Here is a 16,342-nt window from a genome sequence, read left to right as displayed (position 1 = left end):
TGAAAATTCAAGAGAAGACAATTACATAAAAATAAAAATGGAACAATTAAAAGAAGGACCAATAGGAAAGATGCCTTGAGTGCATTTTAAGAATCATCATTAGCCAGGATGGTGACTCACATCTTTATTCCCACCACTCGGAAGGCAGAGGCAGGCAGATCTCTGTGAGTGATTTCAAGACCAAAAGAGCTAGTTAAAAATGCTCAGGTATAATATATGCTGCCTGATGCAATATAGTTTCTGAGATCCGGTCACCCATACACTCATTCCCATCCACTGCTGCAGCCAAGGGAACATGAGCTGTGCCTGAATTGATGGCCAATTTTGATATTGCACATAGGAGCAAAGAGACTTCCTCTAAGATTTTGAAGGAAAGCATAGGAGACCAATTCACATGTGGTTGGGTCAGTTTCTCATCAAGCACCTGGGATCAGCCCATTACCTAGGAAGCCAGTGAGGCACTAGAAACCACATCCCATCCACAATTCTCTACAGCATCCACTAGATCTTTATATTCTTTGACAGTGTTTCTGTTCTGGTTTGTGCCACTCAATTGCATTCTAAACCACACCACGAGTGTGAATGCAAGGTTCCTATTTACCTTCTTCTTTTTTTTTTTTTGTTTTTCATTTTTTGTTTTGCGAGACATGGTCTGTCTGTAGCTTTGAAGCCTGTCCTGGAACTAGCTCTTGTAAACCAGAGTGGCCTCAAACTCACGGAGATCCACCCGCCTCTGCCTCCCAAGTGCTGGGATTAAAGGCATGCGCCACCACTGCCCAGCCTCCTATTCATCTTCTTAATCCCCTTAGTAGAATGTCATTTCCTTTCTTTTCTATGATTTTATTTAGTTATGACTATTAAAAATAATTAACTTTTATTGATATTAATTATCTCTCCAAGAAGTTAAAATAATTTCCTAAAATTGGATAAATAACCCTAAAACTCCAAATTTCGAGTTGGTAAATTGTGTAGGTAATATTCACATCTACATTATCTTTTTCATAGTTTTCTAACTCTGGTAACAGATATTTAAGGGTCAGTGTTGTGAATTACATTTAGATTAAGAATCTAGAAGATAGAATAGTTGAATTATCTGTTTCTTTGTCTCCATCATTTGAGCATTTGAGACTTCTGAACTGCTCTAGTTAGTCCATGTGCTACATGGAGACAAAGAAGCTTTAAAACTTGGACTAACTGAAGAGTTCCTAGGCAAGTTTCTGAGTTGGTTGTAAATGGTGTTTTAGGTTGTAAATGGAGCATCTTGGCATCCACCAGAGAATAAGTCTTAGGAGGTCTAAACCAGAAAGGCCTTGGCTCTGGCCATTGCTGATAAGGATAAAGGGACAGTACGTTAGACAAGATGCTTTCAAGCAGAACTGTGGTGCCTACACGCACCATGGTCATTGTCGTTAGGTTTAATTTCACACTTTGAGTTTGCTAAATTACCTTCTTATCAAAGGTCTACTGCATGATTGCATGGTTTGGTCAAGCAGCAGAGTAGTTAATATCATGGCATATAGTGTGTGTATGCAGATGATATATATATATGTATATATTTATATATACACACACACATACAAACAAGTTTATATATACATGCACACATTCATGCATACATTCACTGGTAAGCATATGCATAACTTTGTTTCTTTTTATAATAATTGCTTTTAGTTTTTAAAATTATGCTTATATGTCTGTAAGTGTGGATTTGTGCACATGAGTGCAGATGCCCAAGGAATACGGAAGAGAACGTTGGATCCACTTGGAGCTGGAGTTACAGGTAGTTGAAAGCTACCAGACTTGGGTGCTGGGAATGCAACTCAGGCCTCCTGGAAGAGCAGAACATGCTCTTAAACAGTTGAACCATCTCTCTAGCCTTTATCTTGATGTCTTCAGTAAGTTATACTTTACATGCTTTAATGGGAAGAACTGTTGTGTGCACATATTATCTGTATGAGAGGCCTTCTTATTTGACCAGCAAAGACAAATAGTTGGTGAGTTTCTTTGAAAAACTGATATGATATTCTTCATTTAACTTTTGCTTGGAACATATAAATGTACATTCAAATCCCATACTTTTGTTAGGAGACGGCGGGCATGGCATTGAGCTTCAGTGTGCTCACCAGGAATTCATTCATCTTTCCTCTCATAAATCAAACTAATGAAATGTCATGAGGCTCTCCAAATTTTATTTCATGTTTATTTGAGGAATGATAATCTGAGTGCATTTTTTTTCTGGATTTTTTTGTGATTTTCAATGCTTTGCTATAACATACACACAAACATACATACACACAACACACACTAATTTGACAGTATCTATTCTAGAAATTTACATTAATTGTATCTTTTAAAAGAATCAAATGATCATACTCACATTCTGTGCATTTATATAAAACTTTATCGTCTTATCTAATAACAGTCCATGGGCCAATGAACAACACTAGCAGGTTTTAGAAGCTACAACACTGTGCAGCTTGATAGCGTACAGTTGAAAGTGATCTGTTAATTGAGAGAGACCAGAACCTGTGCAGTTAGGCACTCTGTTTTGGAAATGAGCAAGATAGCTTCTCTAGTTATGTACCAATGCCTGACTTTAAAGAGATATTTGTTATGAGTATAATGATTATCAGGTTATTAGAAATGTCATAGACACAAGCCAGCTAAAAGTCCTCATAGTTCTAAAATTAAAATATTCACAGAATTGTTTTCTTTAGATAGATGCTTGTAACTGTAATCATTATATATGTCAGGAAATACTTATATAATTTTAGAGCCTAAGTTTTCACCTAACATAAGCTATTTTTTGTACCATCTCAAATTCTATTATCAGGATATTTGAGTAGGTAAATAGAAACTTATTTGCTCAAATGCTTATTTCTAAATGTTTAGGTTGTTTATAATGTTACTATTTTGAAATAACACTCTGGGAGACATCTTTGTGCATAAATTTTAAAATCTGATTTTCTCAAAATAGATGCCTAATAGTTGTTATTGCCAAAAATAAGCATTTAAATATGTTAGGGCATCCTGATACATACATTGCTACATTGATTCGCAAAATGATATTTCTATTTATAGTCCCACTAGTGCTAAGGGGGACATCCATGCCTCATTACATCTAGGTCGATACTGGATGTCTTTATGCCAGGGTTTCTTCCTAATTTATAAATATGAACACACCACACCATTTATAGTCATCCCACTAAAGATGTTATGGTATTATAAAACGTTTAGCTTTATTTTCTTTTTTTATTTATTTTTGAAGGTGATTTTAGATGTTATTTAGTTTTATATTTTTATTTGGTGGATGTTTTGCTTGTATGTATGCTTGTGCACTACATGCGTGCAGTGCCAGCAGAGGCCAGAAGAGAGCATTGGATCCTGGGTCTGGAGTTACAAGCAATTGACAGCCACTCCTTGGGGGCGCTAGAATTAGAACCTGGGTCTTCTGGAAGAGCGGCCAGTGTCCTTAACCTCTGACTCATCACTCTGGAGCTTATGTATCTATTCTTGTACTATTCAGGAGGAAGGAAAGTCCCTGCACTTACTAGGCAAGCACTCCCTATCCCAGGTACTTAGTTTGAAATTAGTTCCTTACAAGTTTGAGATTTTCGTAGCCTACTCTATGGAAAGGTAGGTAGAGCTTATTTTGTAGATGCTAGACATTTTTAACATTTTATATAGTACATTTATTACTGTTAAGGACTTGATGCTTATATTATTAATTAAAATACTTCATTCTTTACATCACTGAAAGACCATTTGTACAATGGAAACAAATTTACCATAATTGCCTTTCCTTTCTGCTCATTGTTGGTAATATGTCAGGCTTTGGTGAGACTATAGTCAGGATGAGACATAGAGACAATTCCATGTCTAGTGCTGAAAACAGGATCTAGTCAAAGGAGGTATAAAGTAAGTGTTCTCAAGTTTGAGATATGGTCTAACACCTTATCGAGAAAAGAATGTTCACTGATAAGTTGCACAAAAGAAAAACAGCATATTATATATCATATTTTGCCACCTTTAAGAAACATGAGCCTGAAGGATGTTTTTTAGTTTGTTGTTTGATATCAGTCACTGTAGGGCAGCTGAGCTGTAATCAAATTGCATTATACACTAGAAGGAATTGAGATGAAGAAATTAGGAATTACATGGAGGGACTGAAAGGTGTAGAGGGTGCAGTCTTGTAGTTAGTGTAAAGGAGGATTTGGGATAGAAGGAAGAATTTTATAGTGACAGCCACTATTGTGGGTACAGAAGGAATTCTGTGTAGTGAGTGATGCCCGTCTTCTGTAGAATGCATTGCTCAATGGCCAACACTGCGCAATAGGAACCACAAAGGAGAAAGGGAATCATCAAAGAACCACAGTGATACCCCGTCTCTATTCAAGGAAGTGCTTTCACAGAAGATTTAGAATGTTGAAGACTGTAGGGTTGGAAGGAGTGTCAAAGCAATGTCATTGGATAATACCCTAGGAGATCCATGGAAGAAGGCTGAGGGAACTGGGTTTTTTAGTAGGCTCAGCTGACTTAGCACGTCTTAAGAAAGGAAAGTGTTTGCATTGAATTTGGAAATGGGGTGGAAGGAGAGAATCAAGAAGGCAAAGAGCCAAAGAAAGGGTCCAATAGCACTGTGCTTGGCATAGGCATGATATCAGCAAGAGACCACAAGAAGGGACCCATACTTCTTTCTCTTTCTCTTTTAATTGCTAAGACTGTTCTGCATCCTTGGTCATTCTTCACCTTTTGGGTTATATTCATAACCACTAAATGAGAATACTGTTGTACTCCATGTAGCAGAATAAAATAATTCCAGTGTTTAACCACTCATGCCCTACAAAAATTGGCAACTGCATGTAGCTCAATTTGAACTTAAGCACTTTATAAACAACAAAGATAAAATTAAAAGGACGCTATTAGGATCAAAGAGACAGCCTGTCTTAGTGAAGTTATACAAAACCCACACCAATGCTAGACAAACTCAAGCTTCACTTAGTGCAGGAGTCTCTGGGAGTGTTCAATGAGACTGAGCATGACCGTAAGCATAGTGTATAGGCCCTCGGTCCATATTAGCTTCTGTGGAGGCCAGTGCACCTTGCTGCTCAAGGTGTCAAGCCTCAACTGTCTCTAACACTTCTGGTTTCTCTGCTGCAGACTCTGGCAATCTCACCTATGATGTTTTCTCTTTTCTTCTATGGCACACACTAGCCTACTTCCACTTCTGCAAACCCTGAATGAATACTGCTTTGGGTACATGTGGAAGGTCTAGAAAATGGAGGTGTAAGCCACAGATCTTTCAGAGTCTGTCAACAACTACTTCTACAATTGCCACCAACTCTGGTGATTCTTCTCTGGCATTTAATATATATATATATATATATATATATATATAATTTTGACTCTCTGCCCATTCCATTATCTAAGAAAAAGCTATATGTTGACAGTAGCTTCCTGGTGAACTCTGGGTTCAAAGAAATCTGACCAGAGTGTAGATTCCTTTTCTGAATTTTAAAGCTAGTAGTTGGCATCTGTTATGTTAAATAGTTTTCTTCTGTCTTGCCAAAGTGCCATTGATCGGTATTGGCTGCCAGAAGCAATGTGTTGGGAGAGATTCTGTGGCCAAGTTTGTACTCAGTGGGAATGTCATGATCAATTAGTGATGTCTGCCACAGGTGCAGCAGGGGGTGAATGGAGTAGAAACAGCATCCACACAGTTGATTCATTGATCTTTGATCTACATGCCTATTCTGTTTAGTAGAGACAGAGATGGTATCTGAAGCTTCTGTGTGCATCCTCCTCCTGTCTTCTTTTACTTTACTCTAAAAATTTGTTAGTGAATTTCCCCAAACATTCAAGAGGAAATGTAAAGACTCGACAGAATTCTAAGATCTCCAGAATAATGTGTGTGCCCCATCTGCAACATCTTTGGGAGGCAGGAGGAGCGAGAGAGGGAGTTGGTTTTATTAGGTATTGCCAGCTGCTCTGACTTCCTTGTGATTGTCCTAAGCTAGCTTGTTGTGACTGATAAAGAAAAAATAAGCTCTTCTCTTTTACAGGTGTAAAAACTAATTTGATTTCAAAATAGCTGTTGTTAGTAAAGCAGGAGGAGAGAAAAGAGAATGCTCTTTTGGCAGAAGGTATTTAAATCTATTGCACATGGAAATTTTTCAGACACTACCAACACATTCTTGTGTCTGAAATGGAAATGGCAAAGCAATGTCAGCTTAACAAGGTGATAGTCTGAAACACAAGACATGAAGGAGCTTGGTTAGGGACCAAAATGACTGGTCCCCAGCTTTTATGTAAATGCTTAAATGTTTTCATTATCACGATCAACACGGTGAAAGTGACGGAGCTGCTTTATAACGGATAAAGAAAGTGAGCAGAACAGGATAACCCACTGTCTTTTCCCTCTGGGACCACTGGGTTCTGCCCACGTTTCCCTCTGTTCACATATCCTTGGCTACACTGTTTTAAATGGAATGGGCATGTGGCTAATTTGATTTGTTATTATTTTATTTTTGGAAGATTTTATAAATGAGTACACTATATTTGCATCATTTCCACCCTCCCACAACTACTCCCCAAACCGTCCCCTCTCAATTTCAAGTCCTCTCCTTCTGTAGTTAATGTAATCATATATTACACACACACACACACACACACACACACACACACACACACACACACAGTCACACACACACATATTACAAGCTGTGTTGCCCTTATTTAGGGCTAACCAGTTAGGATTAAAGTCTCATCCCTGAAAAATAAAGAAAAGGAAGGAGGAGGAGGAGGAGGAGGAGGAGGGGTAGGAGGAGGAGGAGGAGGAGGGGGAGGAGGAGGAGGGGGAGGAGGAAAACAACACACCTGGCTCCACTTCCCTCAGCAGCCATTCACTGCCTGCATTCAGGTCGTATGCAGACAGCCACATTGTTTGAAGTCCATGGATTCATGCAGGCCATAGCCAGAAGACTCGAGCTGCAACAGTCAACCTGGTCTTCAGGCTCTTACTGTCTCTCTGCCTCTACTTTTATGATGATCCCCAAATCTACAGGTGGCAGTTTTGCTATAGATGTTTTTCTTGGGATTTGGGCTCTCCATGATTGCTTATCATCTGCATTTTGTGATGCCATTTGTTTTTAACTGAGTACTTTCGTTTGGTTTAAATAATCCATTATTCAATGTTCATTTAGTGAACTTGTGGTTAAAAGAAACACAATTAACAAATTAATTCCTAATTTCTCCAATTCTGAATTTTTGGTTTAAAAGAAGAATCTTTACTTTTTAAAAACAAACATTGACAGTGTATATGCTTCATGTTCTTTTGATAGCTATTTCTTCTGCATTTGATAAGCCTTGAGAAAAATAGACAAAAGCATAATATAAACAGTAGCTAGTAGTTTTACAGGAAAAGACCAAAATCTGCTACAGAAATATTGGAAGTGAGCAAGTGAGATGGTTCAGTGACGAAATGCACACGTTGCTAAGCTTGACAACTTGAATTTGATCACTGCGATTCCTGTGGTGGAGGGCGAAAACCAACTCCTGTGTGTTGTTCTCTGACCTTCATCCTCTAACGCCCTCACATGCCTATCTGTGCATATCCATATACAAGTACTCACACGCACACACCCAATTGCCACCTCATGCATACATTAAAAATGCATACATGTAATTTTTAAAAGGAAAGTGTGAAGTGGCTTTGGCAGGTTATTTAATCCATTCCTATTTAGGAAGCATCCATGATAAAGAGACGTTGGGACCCAGGGTGTTTTTTGGCTACTCTGACTAGCAGGTGTTTTATCCTTTAGCTTCTATTTCCAGCCTCATTCATCTCTGCCTGAGGTCTGCAATACTCACTCTTGCCTCTGTTTGCTTTCCTGGAAATGATACTGTCCCATTGGGTATTTAAGCCAAGGATAACAAAGTAACTTCCCACCCCATCTCAGCTTCCAGCTTTGGCAGTGGATAACTGCAGTTCCAGGTTCACAGCCTCAGGTCTGTGGGAAAGTGCCTACAGGACAATTAGTAATAACCGTGGCTTCGAATTCCACAGGTAAAAATTGGAGTATTAGTTTTTTTTTTTTTTTTTTTGTAGGAAAAGTTTTGAAACTTCTCTGCAAAGTCAATTTCATCCCTGATTAACAGGATGATTGATATCCAAAGTAATCGGTGCTGTTAGGCAGGGAATTCCCAGTCAGTGTGGAGGAATGCCCGCTAGAGAACCAGGGTAATCCATAGGAGGACTTACCGTGCCAAGTGCTAGCACTTTAGTGGGTGGATATTGTGATGCACAAGTGACTCTTCCAAATGGATGAGAGATGGAGGACAGAAGAAGAACCAAGATCAGCCCAATACTCGAGCAGCTGTTGCAGCAGGAGCTGCTGTCCCAGCCTTCTCTTCCTTCTCCTGACAGGCCCTTCTACTTCTGACCTTCTGGGATACTTGAGAAAGACAAGACCTGCTTGTCTTTGCACTACCCCCCAGTGTTTTCCCTTCAGACCCTAAACTGTCACACAACCCAAGGAAAATCCTGTTAAGTTAACTCAGAAGTAAACTGTAGAGATGACAGGACATTCAGAACCAGGTTATAAACTGTGCACATAAAAAGGTAAGAAAAAAAATAGTCCTGTAGAATTTAGGTGGATACTAGGGCTCAAGAGACAGGGCAGGCGCTTCATGGTTTCTTAGAGTCATTCAATTAAACAAACAAACTCCGAAGAGAGCTGCTCAAAGCAAACCACACTTCATGGCACGTAATGAAAGACGAAGCAAAACAAAACTCGCCTCTGACTTTTTTCCTTTAAATAAAAGGAGGGCTGTTTGGAGCGGTGACTGGAGAAGTGTGTGCCACTTCTCCCAGATCGGCAGTGCAGAAGTGTGAGTGATGTAGAGGTACTTGTTTATTATAGAGCACATTTCAATGCAGTAATCATAAATATTGCTAAGGTTGTGCTCTGTTGAAATATGACCTACATACTCTTGATTGTTTGTGTTACGTGATTTGTCTGACACCCATTACATTCTGGGTAATAGCAGCCATTTGTTGCTCTGCACAGCAGGCTCTTTTGACAAAAGAAAATAGGCAGCAATAAAAAAGCTATAGTCTGAATTACATTCTGCACGGAGCCGCACTGCTGAGAGTTTGTGCAAGTGTCTTAACAATGCTCGGGAACTGCCTCTTGTCAGCCTTCAGCCTGTAATGGCCATCTGTCCTCACATAAATCTGTCAAAACCTGCTAAGTTCAAGAGAGAGCATGGAATATACCTTGTACTGTCAACACCAAAATGTACACATTCCCCAGAAAAATCAACACACGGGAAAGGAGCCAGAGGTTGTGGGAGGCATTAGCGCTGTTGATTTAGGCTTGTGGCCTGAAATTGAGAGTCCGGCCATTAGTGGAAAGATGAGCAAAGGAAGTGAGCATTAAGGAACTGGGTGTTGACCTCCCCTGGACCACAGGGGAAGACACTGTGGGCAGAGCAAGCCAGGTTAGAGAAATATAGCTGATTCAGAGGCCAAGGGGGGTAACCTGTCCCATCAGCTATGCCTAAAAGTTTGACACAACACTAAAAGAAATAATAAAAAAAAAAGTCCCTCGTGCTTCTGCTTTCCTTTATTTTGCCTTAGGTTTCAACTGTATTTGGAAATAGATTTTCAATGAAGCACTGGGTGATAGAAAGTCTGTCATTCCTGAGATCTCTCATTCTGGGTCACAGGCATTCTCTGAATTTGGGGATTTCGGTAAAGAGTCTAAAGACAGTGAATTATCTAGAATATGTCCCCTACCCTCCCACGCACTAACAGTTTACTCTTTGCCATCTGATGAGCGAGTAGGGTTGGATTCATCAGGTGATGTGAGCAGAGACTCATGGCCCTGCCGGCTTCCGTCACAACATCACAGCACACATTTCGTTTCCCCCAGAACATTGCCCCCCACTTTAAGCATATCTACAACAAAACTTAGTTATTTCAGAGCTAGAAGAATTAGCTCGTCATTAAAAGCGGCTGTGTTGTCCGTGGGGGTGGAGTCCTTGAAATACCAGCAACCCTCATGTAGCACACAGTAGGTGCGCTGTGGATGTCTGTTTAGTGGCAAGAGCTTCTCATATCTGTAGAAAAAAAAAACACTATCTTTAACTGAGAAGAAGTATGATCAGGGAATCACGACATCCAAGAACAATTGGAAAACCATTTATTTAAACAATAATGAACTTAGATCCTGGGACAAGGGTTTCAAATTTTCAAGAGTAAAAGAATTTCTATATTTAAAATCCCTAGATAGTCGAGGTATTTTTAGAGCTAGTCTCTCTTTTATAGTGGCCTAATTTGGCATTTCTGAAGTTCAGGGTTTCTTTTTATACATCTGGACTGTCAGTCAAAACACAGATATTTGGAGTAAAGGCCATGTGCGACACAGATGTTCAAAGACCTTGGTTCCCAGCGTGTGGTCCGGGAACCATCTCATTAAAAATTTGTAACTAGACTCCTAAGTGCTCTTGGGCCACTGACATGTGAGACCAACTACTCAGAAAGAAAGTGCAAAAATGAAAATAAACAAAATAACCTGTAGACAATTAAATCTAGGCAGCGTCCTACAAAGCCCTCATGATCTCTCTGGAGAAAACTGATGTGATTCTCATTTTTTTAAAGACAAATTCAGAGACATGCAGTACATACAGATGAATTGAGCCACCCCAATATGAATCATTAGAAGTGAAAAAACTTGTCATAAACTGGATGAGCATAAAGAGATTTATGTAGATTGATTCTGGATGTTGAATGGCGGTCTCTCCGCAAGGGTCATTTCTTTTGGTTATTTGACTGGCACTTACTTATTGGCACGTACTCAGCTTACTTCACCATTAGTGTTTGAGTGTGTGTTGTGTTGTGTATATGTGTCATAGTATTTGTTAGCGATGGTGTGTACATGTGTGTGAAGGTACACACTGATGAAGGCACATGAGGAAGCCAGAGGTCAGGTTCAGATGGCTTTCTTCAGACTCTCTTCACCTTTTATTTATTTATTTATTGTTTTTGAAACAAAGTCTCTCACTGAACCTGAAACTGGCCCATGGATGTGGCCAGGCTTTCCAGCCAATGTACTTCAGGAACCCATTTGTCTCTGATGCCCATCACTTAAGAGTTCCGGGTACATTCTGCCACACCAGGTTGCTAATTTAAACTCAGGTTCTCATGTATATGCAATAGGCACATAGCCGGCTGAGCCAGCTCCCCTGTCCCCATCATCAGTTTACGAGCGTCTTTGACTCTAATAGCAACTATTCAGGAACTTGACATCTCTTTTTTTGAGCATGGGGACTTGAAAATGTGTGTTGTGTTGGTAACCAAAGCCAGCCTATGGTAGAAATCTCTACACAAAAATCTCTACACAGAGCGATACAAAGTCTAAACAAAATGAGGAAGAAAAGGAATAGGAGCTTCTTAGTCTAGAAACAAGCCATGCTCTTTCTAATGGAGGGAGCAAAAAGAGCGTGCACCTCTATGGCACAGAAGTTTTATGCAGGAAAATGTTTCCTGCTTTTCGGCTGCAGCAGAGTGGGCACATGGATGAAGCCAGCTCCTGTGGACTCAGATGTGCCCAAAGGAAGAGTGGCCATGCCTGTATCCATCCTTCAGAATGCTGCCCCTACCTTTCTCCATGGAGACAATTAACTCAGCATGCAAAAATTGCCTAAGATTGAACCAGAAATTTTCCTTTAAGTGAAAACGTTAATTTCCTCTGCATCTTTATCATCAAGTAGGAGAACAAGACAGTGTCTTTCTGTTTATATCAAAATTGCATGTGGCTCTCTGTGACCTACTTGGTTCTTGACATATTTATATATTTTTTCCAGCAAGGTAGCAATATTTTTCCCCCTTGAAATGCACAGTTGCCTTAAGTCTCACCCCAGGCTTGTTAACAGACTTGAAACCATTTTTTTTTTCTGCTGAATAGCATTTGCCCATCCTCCTAAATAGAAAATCTATTGTAAACTAAAATGTTCCCTTGTAAGCATAAAACCATTTGAACTGCGGCCTGCCCTCCTTCAAAGTTTCTTGGACACTGGAGCTTCCTAGTGATTCTTCCTGAGTAGGACAGAATGAATTGAGTTTATTATTCATGGGTGAGACTTTGAGGTAACGACTAGGCCTCAGACTAGTCTATCCTGGCTTCGGAATTTTCTGTAGCTAGGCAGACAAGGCACCAACCCGTAGATGCCCCTGTCTTCTCTTACTTGTTTTTTATGTCGTTAGCTGCTGAAGTTTGGAATCGTTTTAGTCCTACTGTCTCATGCCCTCAGTGACGATGTGCTCTAAACACAATGGTCCCCTGGCATGGAGATATTTAGAGTCGCGTTGCACTTAGCTTTCCATTGCAGAACCATATTTTAGACAGAATGTATCAGTTATGCTTACAAGAATGTATTATACCTACATTAGCCATGGTTTACTGAGTTAATGAACTGTGGAGACAAAGACTCATTGCTGTCGAGTTGTGGAGGGGCTCTGAGTCCCTGTGTTCAGCTGGGCCCATCCTATTTCAAAATTCTCTATGTATGTCATTCCTACCCTTGCCAAAATTTTCAGTCATATCACTTTTCGAAAAACATTGCCCTGAGGGTAGATTCTCGATTGTTCTAAGAGCCTTGAACCACTTGTATTTTTTCCTGCAGCATTCTCTGCAGACAAATGCCAACCAAGGCTGTTCCATGATTCTTAGGTCCCGACACATGGATTGCTTTGAGTGACTCCTGTAACACCCTTGAAAATGCTAGTGTTGGTGACACCTGCTGCTGGGGCTGCCTGTAGTGACACATTCCTATTTTCTAGGCTGCAGAGTTTGTTAGCAGAGACGTTTGAAATAACAAAATATCACAGCCCTTGCTGCTGACTGGCGTTACCCATCTGCCCTTTGCTGGTTGACAGGGAGGGACTTAGGAGTAGAGTCCAGTTTTCAGGACTTGTCATGAGTTTAGTTTCCTCTTTCTTCACTCAGTTTTCACCATAGTCTGAAATGAAATCCAAGAAAAAAATTTAGGAAATGTGTTTATCCTTGAAGACCATCTTCTGTTTCTTTTCTCTCTTTCTTTCCCCACATTTCTTTTTGTTTCTCTTTTGTCGCAGGCCTAACTCCACCCACAACCCCTCCTCATAAAGCCAACCAAGAAAACCCTTTTAAGGCTTCTCCAAAGCTGAAGCCCTCTTGTAAGACCGTGGTGCCACCACCATCCAAGAGGGCCCGGTACAGTGAGTGTTCTGGTACCCAAGGCAGCCACTCCACCAAGAAAGGGCCGGAGCAATCTGAGTTGTATGCACAACTCAGCAAGTCCTCAGTGCTCAGCCGGGGACCCGAGGAAAGGAAGACTAAACGGCCCAGCCTACGGCTGTTTGGTGACCATGACTACTGTCAATCAGTCAATTCCAAAACGGATATACTCATTAACATATCACAGGAGCTTCAAGACTCTAGACAACTAGACTACAAAGATGCCTCCTGTGACTGGCAGGGGCACATCTGCTCTTCCACAGATTCAGGCCAATGCTACATGAGAGAGACTTCGGAGGCCAGCAAGCAAGTCTCTCCTTGCAGCACCAGAAAACAGCTCCAAGACCAGGAAATCCGAGCTGAGCTGAACAAGCACTTCGGTCATCCCTGTCAAGCTGTTTTTGATGACGAAACAGACAAGACCAGTGAACTAAGGGATGGCGACTTCAGTAATGAACAATTCTCCAAACTACCTGTGTTTATAAATTCAGGACTAGCCATGGATGGCCTCTTTGATGACAGTGAAGATGAAAGTGATAAACTGAGCTACCCTTGGGATGGCACGCAGGCCTTCTCATTGTTTGATGTGTCGCCTTCTTGCTCTTCTTTTAACTCTCCGTGTCGAGATTCTGTGTCACCACCCAAATGCTTACTTTCTCAAAGACCCCAAAGGATGCGCTCTCGTTCAAGATCCTTTTCTCGACACAGGTCGTGTTCCCGATCACCATATTCCAGGTCAAGGTCACGGTCCCCAGGCAGTAGATCCTCTTCAAGGTAAGGTTGTCAAAATCCACCCAATGCTAAAGTGTTTCCTCAGAAGTCAGAGAAAATTTCCAACCTCGGGGTTACTGAGCCCCCCCCCATCTGGAGCCACCCATCAATTAACCGAGGCACATACACCCCCAGACCCACTTCTTCATGTTCTCTCACACACCCAGCTCTGAGCTCTCTACCTCGGCCAATCAACACAGAGAGACATTCGTAAGAAACTTGCTTGTGTAACTTTTTCCATTTCTTGAAAAGGATCCCTGTGTCTGGAGAGTTGAGATCCCTATAGGATAAATCTGACAGAATACCCATTCCATGAGCCATGGTAACATCAGTAAGAGACACGGAGAAGGAACTGGTCACTTCTTTGGTCTCTGGTCTGGCTAGCTGATGGCAAGCTGTCACTGGAAGATCTTGCTAGTAAGGAGAAGGCAATTGATACAGCCCTGAGCTTCCAATGATGTTTAGTGGTCCCGGTACATTGGGCTAAGAGCCAGTTGCAAACGTCCTTTTGGTTTTCTCCTCTCTCCCAGATCCTGCTACTACTATGAATCGAGTCACTACAGACACCGCACACACCGCAATTCTCCCTTGTACGTGAGATCACGCTCAAGGTCACCCTACAGCCGTAGGCCCAGGTAATAAGGCCTGTCCTCTTCCTTCAGCTCCCTTTATCCCCTCCTTTGGATGGCAAGACATGACCCCCAAACTCTCCCTGTTCCTCCCCCAAATGACAATGTGCTTTTGCATACAAACAGCGGTGGTCGGCCTAATGATGAAGTTGTGTTTCCCAGGTACGACAGCTATGAAGCCTATCAGCATGAGAGGCTGAAGAGGGATGAATACCGCAGAGAGTATGAGAAGCGGGAATCTGAAAGGGCCAAGCAGAGGGAGAGGCAGAAGCAGAAAGCAATTGTAAGCAGCGTGGGGCTAATTTCTTTTCTTTCCTTTTCCTCTGAGACTTTTTTTTTTTGGTAGATTAAACAGCAACAGAAAGTTAATGCTCTGTTAACATTATTTTTGACTTTAAAATATCTTAAGGCGCTCTTATTTGAAAAAAATGGTGTCAGTATACTTCTCATGATAGTTGGATTGTGACATTCAGTAGCTTTCTCAAGGTTTGTTTTGAAAAATGAAGAAACGGGAGGATCCTTCGGTCTGACAGGACATGAAAAATGTGTATCTTTTTAGCTGCTTCCTGTTACTCTTTGAGTGGGGTGCGAGGAGATTCTAGATTCTGTTTAAAGTCATATTGGAAGTCTGGCTAAGAAAGTCAGTGTTTCTTACCTCTGGACAGGACATCATCTGACTGGGGGTGGGGACAGAGTGTTAATATAGTCACCTGATATGTGGTCAGTAAACCTGCAAGCTATGATGAACCTGTTTGTTCTCTGAAATATAGTACTGTCCTTCACTAGGTGTTAATAAGGTGGCACTCAGGTGGTCAGAATCCAGTACATGCCCATGGCAGACACTCTTAATCAATCACGGAACTCTGTTCCTCTGAGGTCCTGCAGAGCCTTGAGGTCTTTCCCAACACAGTGCTCCTGGGAGCTGTGGCTAATTGATGAGATATGGCACTGTTTTGGTTCATTGCACCTGCTGCCCGTCTCTGCTAGCTGCTCCAAGTCACTGCAGTGCAAGGCAGCATCTGACATAGCTTGCATATAAGCTAAGCAAGCCTCAGAGAAATCAACCCTAGCTATTAATGCTGGGCTCCTCTGGCACCTCCAAGAAAACCCAGTAATATCAAGCAAACAATGAGAGAACAATAAAACTCACGGTATCAAACATATCCCTGATGGTGTCAAACCAAGTCTTAGCTGTCGCGAGCTGGAGTAGAAAGGTTAAATGAGAGGTTGTTTATCTTGGGAATTGAAAGAACCAGAAGTGAGAAATAATTGAATTGTTAGATTGGATGTTTGGTACCATCTAACTATGCATCTACCAACGGCTGAATCAAAGGCATCCTGCGAATTCTAACACTTTACCTCATTTTTGTTCTCAATTTTCAAGTAAGCTGTGATATTAAGATTTGCCAGAATGTCATTAGTTCACACTTGGGAAGACTAATGAAAACGGAAATTTCCACTTTTCTAATATCGCCGTATTTAATTAATGACCTATCCAATAATTATCCTAATTCACATTGTAGAGTGCTCTGTAGTTTACAAAGCCTTTCCACAGAACATGCTACAGTCACTAATTACGAAAGTGAGCCATGTTGAGAGAACATGCAGTCACATAGTGTTTGCTGGCTCACTGCATTTGCTGCTTATAAATTCATATCGTAT

General features: G+C 41.0%; 1 protein-coding gene across 1 annotated transcript in view; it reads left to right on the top strand.

Moving 5' to 3' along the window:
- The window catches only part of Ppargc1a (PPARG coactivator 1 alpha), a 94,154-nt gene that overhangs the window by 60,071 nt on the left and 17,741 nt on the right, over positions 1-16,342 (top strand). The window contains exons 6-9 of the mRNA XM_050149625.1: positions 5,572-5,629; positions 13,074-14,054; positions 14,582-14,686; positions 14,843-14,963. Of these exons, the coding sequence (XP_050005582.1) occupies positions 5,572-5,629; positions 13,074-14,054; positions 14,582-14,686; positions 14,843-14,963 (1,265 nt within the window). The remainder of the gene's footprint in view (positions 1-5,571; positions 5,630-13,073; positions 14,055-14,581; positions 14,687-14,842; positions 14,964-16,342) is intronic.

This window comes from Alexandromys fortis, unplaced genomic scaffold (genome assembly GCF_014885135.2).
Source record: "Alexandromys fortis isolate MF-2015 unplaced genomic scaffold, M_Fortis_MF-2015_v1.1 scaffold_0, whole genome shotgun sequence".
Lineage (NCBI taxonomy): Eukaryota > Metazoa > Chordata > Mammalia > Rodentia > Cricetidae > Alexandromys > Alexandromys fortis.
The sequence above is the reverse complement of the archived record's forward strand: the minus strand, read 5'-3'. Positions and strand labels throughout refer to the sequence as shown.